This window comes from Nuphar pumila, chromosome 10 (genome assembly GCF_984573655.1).
Source record: "Nuphar pumila chromosome 10, dmNupPumi1.hap1.1, whole genome shotgun sequence".
In the NCBI taxonomy this organism is placed as follows: Eukaryota; Viridiplantae; Streptophyta; class Magnoliopsida; order Nymphaeales; family Nymphaeaceae; genus Nuphar; species Nuphar pumila.
This window is the reverse complement of record NC_143258.1, coordinates 80,234,885-80,244,294: the sequence shown is the minus strand read 5'-3', so window position 1 is coordinate 80,244,294 and position 9,410 is coordinate 80,234,885. Positions and strand designations below refer to the sequence as shown.

The window sequence follows — 9,410 nt, the reverse complement described above, 5'->3', positions numbered from 1 at the left end:
CGCGATGTTTCTTGCCGAAGACGTTTTAAACTTTTAATGTTAAACTGATAGTAGCCTCACTCTTCAAACCATGCGGTGCGTGCCCACTTACATTACATGGCAAATGAACCGACTTGGTGATGGGCTTGTAAAGTAAGCGCGTGGTCAGCTCGGTAAGCTCATCATATTTATCGAGACAAGCCTGAAGATTGACACAGCTTAGCCTGGGGCAAGCGTGTAAAATGAAAAATCATAGTTATAATACCGACCACATTTTTTTGCGATAAGTTTGGCATATACGGAAATTGTTTGTTATATCCCGTATTTTAAAATTAATTATTTGTTTTTATTTTAGAATTATTATCAAAGATTCTTTTTCATGTTTTTGCAAGACATTTTATTGTGAATCTCGCATTAGATTTTCCTTGGCAAGAACTCGATAATTCATATTATAGTTTTAAATTGTGGTATTTCACTACAAGAAAGTCGTGGATTAGCGATGGTCTCTATCCATCGCTAATCTGTCGCTAAACAGTTTAGCGACGGCTTAGCGACGGATTAGCGATGGATAGAGACCATCGCGAATTTTTGCTCGCTAATTAGCGAAAAAACTTATCTGCCGTTAATTCCGTCGCTAATTTGCGACAGATTAGTGACGGATAATGTCCGTCGCTAAGCTGTCGCTAAATTTTTTTTTAAAAAAAAAAAAAAATTGATCCCTGTCGGGCGGTATTCCGGCAGCAATAAGCCGGACTTATACCGCACCCGACAGGCATTGCACAGAACCAGTGCTCTCCAGCGTCGCTGTCCTCCGTGAACCGGCGTCATCGTCCTCCGTGAACCGTCCTCCGTGAACCGATGCTCTCCGGCGTCACCGTCCTCCGTGAACCGGTGTTGTCATCCTCCGTGAACCGGCGTCGCCGTCCTCCGTGAACCGGCCTCCCGCACCGATGCCTTGAGGTTAAAGTGGTTCGAGTCTCCCTCCGACTTCACCCCGGACGGAAGGACGATCGCAGAGGAGAAAGACAGTTCCGTCTTCAATATTGTCGTTCCTTGACAGTCCAGAGGCCGACCACTTCTTCTCATCCACTGCAGCTGCTGGCACCGCCATCTTCGGCTCCAACGAGCTGCTAAAAGCTGAGGTTCCGGCCACCGCTTTTGCGTCTGCCTCGTCCTCGTCGCCGTCCTCCGTGAAATGGCATCCTCCGTGAGACGGCGTCCTCCGGCGTTGCCGCCCTCCAGCGTCCTCCGGCATCGCCGTCCTCCAGCGTCCTCTGACGTCGTTGTCCTCCGGCGTTGCTGTCCTCCGAAGAAGTCGATTTAAATCGAGCGCGGCCGATTTAAATTTTGAACGTGGAGAGAGGGAAAATTTCGCGCTCTGTTAAATCGAAAATTAGCGAGGGATTTAGCGAGAGAATTTTTCCGTCGCTAATTAGCGACGGAAAAATTCTCTCGCTAAAATGTTTTTCTTGTATTGAGAATTAGCGATGAAAAAATCATTGTCGTTAATCCGTCGTTAATTAGCGACGGATTAGCGATGAAACAACTTTCATCACCAATCTATCGCTAATTAGCGACGGCTTAGCGATGAAACAACTTTCATCGCTAATCCGTCACTACTTAGCGACGAATTCATGAAGAAAGTTTTCTCTAGCTAATCTGTCGCAAAGTTGTGACGGAAAAAATCCGTCGCAAATTTCCGTCGCTAATTAACATTTTTCTTGTAATGTTTTACTACACATTTAACTTTTAAATATTGTCATTTACTGTTTAATGAAATTCATATCAATGATATTTACCCTTTTTGAACTATTTTATGGGGTTGGGTGAACAAGAAGCTATAAGATGACAAAGTGCTTGTTGCAAAGACATGTATGCAAGGATAGATGTTGGGGATTACGAGAAAACATAAAATTACATATAAATATATTTGAATGTGTTTAAGAGTCAGATCGATTAAAAATAAAATAAGTGAATATTGTTCAAAATGGTTTGCAATAACACCTTTCAGGACTCCTATGAAAAAGTGGACATGATACAAGTAAAATGAACTAAAAAATGAAAAAGACCACAGTAAACATAAAAAAAGCAGTCAAATGTGACATGAAGGACTGAAGTTGTAACTCTAGACACACTGGAATGAAAAAAAGGAAAATTTTCAAAAGTGCATCGCAAGTTTGGGCATTAATAAAAAAACAACTAAGTTTTGAAGGCACCTATCAAAAACAAACTTTCATTCATTTAACCTAAGTTATCACTAATCTAAAATGCTTTAAGAGAGTTAATTTACTAGTTAATCCTTCAAAAAATTCTTTTCTTCTATTTAAGTGCATTTTTTAAATATGAAATTGAGGGTAAAGTGATAATTTCACATCATATTTAACAGCAAACTTAATGGTTGTAAACTCCTAGGTCTTTTTAATTAATCATGATATTTTTAGGTGTGTTTTTTTTTTAATTTCAAAACTTAGGTGCCCTTTTTTTATTAATGCTCAAACTTTTGATGCTTTTTAATTTTTTTTTTTTATAAAAAATATAACCCACAAAGCCCACCCCGGGATAAAGTTTGATGATGATGATGATATTTGCATGTTTATCAGCAATTTCTTCATAAAACATTTATTTATTTTTGCTTATTTTACTACTATAGTGTGAGGTAGGTATACGATTCCAAGCTAGGTTGGATTGTTGGAACTTGAAAGATCAGCGTTAGAGGTTGGAACTACCCCGTGTCAAGGTCCAATGTCCTACTTTTTTTTTTTGTTATATACTCTGAGCCGGGAGCTATCATGTAACTAGAATTGAATTTAGACTCCTATTTGTTCTTAAGATCCAGATTGTATGGTAATGAAATGTTATTATATGACTCACCATGTTTTCAGTGGTTCAATTCAACCTCAAGATTTTGGTTAAAATTTTATGCATGCACAGCAGCTTCACTAAAAAAAAAAGCGAGGTCTAAATTCTTGAGGCAGTCAATGAGTCAGGTTTGTATTGGGTATTGTTACGGCTTGAATTTTAAAAGATTGTATGGATACGAGCTTCAGGATTCACATGCTTTTTTTTATAGTAGTGAGGGTAGTCCAAGCTTAAGTCGAGCAAAGGTTGGTGGCATGGCTTCTCTAATGGATGACAAGTTAGAAATCTAGAATTCATGACAAAAAAAGAAAAATAGACAGAAGAGACAATTCAATTAAATGAGCGAGGTCTACTTTGTGGGACGTATCATGCTAGAGAGCCTTAAGGGACATTCTCTAGTTTAGAAGCCTATTAGTGTTAATTAGGTAATTAATTAATTATGAAAGAATCCTTAGTTGATTTGTATTTTTGAAGAGTCTTTTTTAGAGAAAAAGTCTTGCCAAAGGAAGGACTTTAGAGTTCTTACGCCGTCTTTGTTTTTCAATAAGAGTTTTTATGTTTTAGGATATGTTGATTGGATAAGGACTCTATCACAGGAATCAAATCTATAAATAAAAGTTCAGAGTTTTTCTTTATGCATTATGGAACAAAACTAAGTTCTCAATCTCTCTCTCTCTCCTCCCTCACGTTCTCCCCCTGCCAGCTTCTCTGTGATTCATGTGAGGTCAGGCCTTCCTAGGCTGGTCATTCAACCTTTTCAAAGGTACAAACTCTTTTCGTACTCGTATCTTCATTGTGAAGTAATCTCACCCTTGAAATTCGATGTAGAAGCTCTATCAGTTGTAGTTTTACTGATCAGCCTTTCTTATGAACATGTCTTAGATATTTATATCACTCTCTATCATACCTTAGGATTAGCCCTTAATCTTCTATAAAGTCACCTAGACTAAGACTGCATCCAAAGGAGCAATGCACTTTTGTTTTGTGGGCTGTTTTGCCTTTTTTTAATCTTCTGCATATACTTTAACCATACTTGAAGGTGTAAATTCTTTTAGGACCTCCCTAGACCTGGTACACAACCTTTGAAACTGATATCAACCTTAAACAAGACCTTACTTACATTCGAAACACAAAACACCAAAATTGCATCTTATTGATTACATAAAACATGTAGTTTTTGCTGTTTGAGCATCTCAACCTTTCAATGATCAATTTTATTGTTTATTGACATATACCAGCTTACCTTAAGCCTGACACATGTCCCTAGGTCATCAGCAAGTCTTTGGTTTAGTTTATATTAGATATGAACTTATACTCTCTTTCGATTAGCCTCTAAAGCTATTTTTAGCCAATCTAATTTTCTTGTTTTTATAATCTTTTTTTCAGAATCTCTCTCAAAACCTTTTACCTTTAAATCGCTGTCCCATCGTGCTCAGTGGGGATATTCACTCCAGACACATTCAACACAACCTTAGAGGGTCAAGAACTTCATGTTCAATTCTCTCGTTTCTGTTAAACTCAGAATAAAGTACTCGTTTGTTGCTAGCCCAGGGCTCCCTTCTAATTCGAACTCCGTACCAATCCTATTAGACCTTTAGGATGGCCTAATAGGTATGCGCGACTCAATTTAACCTGAACTCAAATTTTGATTCAAATAATATTCAAGTCAACTCGCACCAACTTGAACAATGAGGATCGTGTTTGGGTATGATTTTTTATGGATACCAACTCCATCTAGCTCTTTTATTGGATATCCAATCTGATCTAAGTGATTTATATATAATTATATGGATCCAGATTTGAGAATTTATCTTTGTGACCCGGCAAAATCTGAACCTGACAATTTATTGTTTGGGTGGGTTCATGTACATCCTAATGATCTGGTACCAACCCGCTGACAGTGAATGCCTAAATGTTCCAATGAGAGCTCCTCCCAAACATGGGAATGCAGAGTCAAGGCCGCTCTAACAAATACCGTGAGATTTATAAAAATCTTGCCATAATATCGCATGAAATTGCCTAAAAGTTTAAAACAACAATTTCTTGCGAGATTTTCAAATAATGACAAATATGGCAATATTTACTGTTTTAGCATATATTTATCGCGAGATTTTCATTTTCAATGTGTTTTATTTATATTTTTTTATAAAAAATTATTTTATATATTTTTAAAATTATTTTTTATTGCTGCGATTTTGTCAAAAAAAAATGCAAGATTTATAAAAATTTTCAAAATCTCTCAAGTTTTCGACTCACGAGATTTTGTGGTTTTTAACTTTTGTCATTATGGTTAAGACCACGTAACTCCGGATCTAAACACCCTTAATTTTGCCAAGTGTTCCCTAGAGTCCGAAAACACCACGTGGCAGCAGCATGCAAACTAACTCTCTCTCTCTCTCTAAAAACCACCTCCAAGCTCTTACGAATGGTTAAACGTGCAAGTTTACAGGGAGAAAGAGAGAAAAGGCAATGAAGGGGACAGAGGAAGTTGTGGTTGCTCAAGACAAAGAATCTGCTGCCCATCCTGATGATCCTAATCATGCCCTCCAAGTCTTTCTCGACCATATCCCAATTTCCTCTATACCTGGCATCCACAATTCCCCAGGTTCTCTCTCTCTCTCTCTCTCTCTCTCTGTGTTTTCTTTTTTCTTGGTTAAGAAAAATCAATCAATAGGAAAAGTTTCTTGGTAGGCAAGCGAAAGGGACAAACCAAAATATATTCATCTAATTTACACTGGATACAAGGATTGTTTAAGTGCCCGCTTCTGTGGACCATTCACATGACAGCATTTTAAGTGGGTCTGCATTCTGTTGCTATGGGCCATAGAATATTGCCACACAAGCAGGCATCCTAGATTTTTTTCTCAGTTTTTTTTTTTTTTTATATTTACATGGGGAAATCGCTCTCATGATGAAAGAGCTAGCCGCACTGGATCTGCCTGCCATACTTTTTCTGATTTTTTACTTGAAGAAACCGCCCCAGGCACAGAGATGTAGATGCGCCTGCGTACCACCATACTTAAGATTACTGTCCTGACAGTGTAAAACTGTATGAGCTCAACCCTTGCCCTCGGGGAGTCATCATGCTTTTCAGCTCGTGCAAATGGTGATACCCATGAGATTTGAACCTAGACCACCCTGCCTAGCGGCTTAGGCCCCCAACCCACTATGCCAAAACCCCTTTGGGGCTGGATCTCTCTCAGTTGATGAGCTGGTTCTGACATCAGCAACCACGCATGCTTGTAAATAAGGCTGAAAATTAAATGAGACGGCTTGCCCAGCACGTGTTAAGGTAGTAATATATATATTTTAAAAATACTTATATCGCACAATGTAGTGCAAAATACTCCAAGCGTTAAATACATTATCCAAGCTGCAAGCAATAGGTTTGGAGTTTAGGCTGTTGCCTTCAGCTTTAAATTTATGTAAACGACTCAACTTGAGCTTAGCAAATCTGATGGCATTTTAAGGATGCCTAACTGCGGCACTGATCATTCACGGGAAAAGGGAGTTGGGATTGGACACAGCGAGATGGGTAGTTTATCTAGAGCGCTCCAACTTTGAAATAATATATTTGTTTTCGTAAAGGCCATCTCAAACTCAACTCATTTTGCTCGAGCTCGTCGTATGCTGAATTGAAACTCGGTTTGACTATCCACAAAAAACCAGCCACGCTGATCACACTTTGTGTTCAGTTCGTTCAGCTTCGATGCCAGCATACCCAGAATTATCAAAGACTGAATTTTGCTTATTTGGTCAGTGCTAGAACTGAAACCCAGCGATTGCATTCGAGATGCCATTGCTTTGCTGCACCAACAAGACATATTTGCCGCACCAATTGTGGATGAATGGACTACAGATGCCGGAAATGTCTCTGAGAGGAACATCGGCTTGATTGATCTTTCCAGCTTGGTTCTCTGGTGCATGGAGGTAAAAACGAACAATTTTTGGAACCTTGTCTACCATGGCAGATCAGGTGCAATCACATTATCTACCCTCCATCTTCTGTTGGGCCTCACAGCTGACAGACTGTACACCAGAGATGGAAGGCAGTCAGGTGCATCAGCACACTTAAAGTGTGCAATGTGATTGCACCTGATCTACCCTCCCTGTCTAGCCCTTGTAACAACAAAAACAGTTGAGATATGCCCATTAGTGATGGCACATGTAGAACTGCTATATATACCCCCATCTGCAGATGAACAGTGCCAGTGTTAGCATCAAATGTGGGGAGGGAGGATCAGTAGCGTGCTGCTACACCCGATCACCCACCATCTGTTGTTGGGCTTGACAGAAAATGGAGGGTGATCAGATGCAGCAGCACACTAAAAGCGTTCAATCACATTGCACCTGATCTCAATTCACAGGTAGGCGGTTATTTCTGTAGGGTTTGTTGTACTTCTCCATGTGGGCACTTGGGTTGACCTAACAGCCTCTTAATACTAAGGAGTATGTTTAGAACTTGATCAGCTTTGTTTGATAGGAAATTGAGAAATCAACCAACAAATTTGAAAAGGAAGGCGATAGCTTCTTCTCTGCATTGGATGAGCTCCCTCATGTTGGTCAAGCCAAGGTATGCACAATAAGCTACTGCAAGGTGGGCTACATGGCAATGATCTAATATGCACAATGCAACCACAGATCAAAGAATTGGCCAAGTCATTTAGGTGGGGTCCATTCCTTCCAGCATACCCAGATGACAGTGTCTTGCACATTCTGCTTCTGTTGTCAAAGCATCAGTTGAAAGCCGTGCCTATCATCAATCGATCTGATTCAAGGGTTACAGGCTTCCTTACACAGGTGAATTATTTCTTTCAGTTCAAACTCCTGAAACAGGGCCGCGGTCAGAGTGGTACCTCTTGGCCCACAACGGAAACCATAGCTGTGGTTTCTCCTCATTATCAGAAAAAATTCACACACACGTGTGTGTACAAAGACGTACTAGCGCACACACACACACACATCATTGACTGATACATGATCATACATCCTTTTGAGTTTTAGAATGCAGTGGTGCAGTTGCTTCTACAATGCAGTGGACTACATTGGTTTGATCGAATTGCAGATAAAGCTCTCTCAGAATTCAGGCAAGTCAAATGAGAAGGTTTCATTTTGTTTCTCAAGGTTTCACCTTAGTTAAGGGGATAGCTTGATATAGCATGGTCTTTCAACCAACGTCCAATAACTAGTGAGAGCTTGCAAGATTATAGGAAAGTGTAATTAAGTTTATCACACACCATAATTGCCAATCAACTCACCATTTTTTCATAGGAAGATCTTGGTCGAATCTTGATGAAGACGAAAGAGAGGAGTTTAGGAAAAGTTAACCTGAAGACATCTTCATACATTAATTGTTGAGAAAATCTGAAAAAAAATACAATATCGGAACCTCATGACAAGTTCAAATCAATGATTTTGAGAATCTATTTTTTTTTCTCCTGGATAAATTCAGAAGAAATTCAAGTCAGGTACGTAGATTTGGATGCAGCTGTTATTTGTTTATTTATTTATTTTTGGCGGGGGCAGGGGGGGGGGGGTGTTGGGTGGACAGGGAGGTGGTGTCATTGTGATATCTTCCATGAGCTATTTCATTAAAAAAACGGTCAATTTTCGAAGAAATTTCTGGTGTAATACGTGCTTCTCTCTCTTTTGTAATTACGAAAAAGAAAACAAACGTGACAAACATAAGTAGGCTAATTATATATCAAAAGAATTTCATTGTGAAAGGTTTGAGAAAGGGGATCATCTTGTGCACGTGTATGGAGACCAAAGCATTGCTGAAGCACTGCACAGCTTGTGGGAAAATCGTATAAGTGGGACTCCTGTTCTTGATCGTGAATCCAAAAGCCTGATTGGCTGTGTGAGGAACACCGACATCCCACTTCTCCTGGATGAAAGTAGACTATTCAGTGGTAGAAAGTATGTTATTACAGCCATTTCATGACACAATTTAACTTTGTAAATTTCCAAATACCAAGTTTTTTTTTTCTTTGGTGGGTGACAGGACAATGGCTGTAAAGGAATTCATTGATTTTGATGCCATGAGAACTTGTTCACGCTCACCTCCAGTAGATCCATCGGAGAGAGACCTGGGTGCACTTTTCTCTGCTGGAAGCTTGCATCTGAAAGGTGCTTGCCTGCCAAAGATGAACTTTGTAGTCTCTAACCAGAAAACAGACACGCTGAAGCAAGCGATAGAAAGCCTGGTGAAATGCAGAAGTGACCGTAGCTTCTTGGTTGTGAGAGAAAAAGTTGGTGGTGTAATCACCCTTAGGGACATAATAATGCAGTTCTCCCCACCTGCCAATTCCAAGATTGGCCAAGGTGGCTTCTTTGAGTCTGCTTTGCACGACAGTGGGTGCCATGTTGAGAAGGGAAATATTGTTACTAATCATCGTTGAAGAGTAACAACATTCATTGACTTTAAAAACATAATACCACCAAGCAAAGGGTCTAAAGAAGATATATGACATGAAAACAGCTCTGGCATATTGATGTTTTACATGTATTGCCATTTGCAGAGACCAGACTAGACTCTAATTTCTTACTAAACCAGTTCCATCCAGATCTGC

General features: G+C 39.5%; 1 protein-coding gene across 1 annotated transcript; it reads left to right on the top strand.

Annotated features, from left to right (window-relative positions):
* The first annotated feature begins 5,307 nt into the window (after positions 1-5,307).
* On the top strand, positions 5,308-9,239 carry LOC149826990 (SNF1-related protein kinase regulatory subunit gamma-1-like). Its single transcript, XM_090018408.1, has 8 exons — positions 5,308-5,443; positions 6,599-6,768; positions 6,860-6,895; positions 7,322-7,411; positions 7,480-7,638; positions 7,843-7,925; positions 8,566-8,757; positions 8,843-9,239. The coding sequence occupies exons 1-8, from the start codon at positions 5,308-5,310 to the stop codon at positions 9,237-9,239; spliced, it is 1,263 nt and encodes a 420-aa protein (XP_089874534.1).
* Positions 9,240-9,410: the final 171 nt, after the last annotated feature.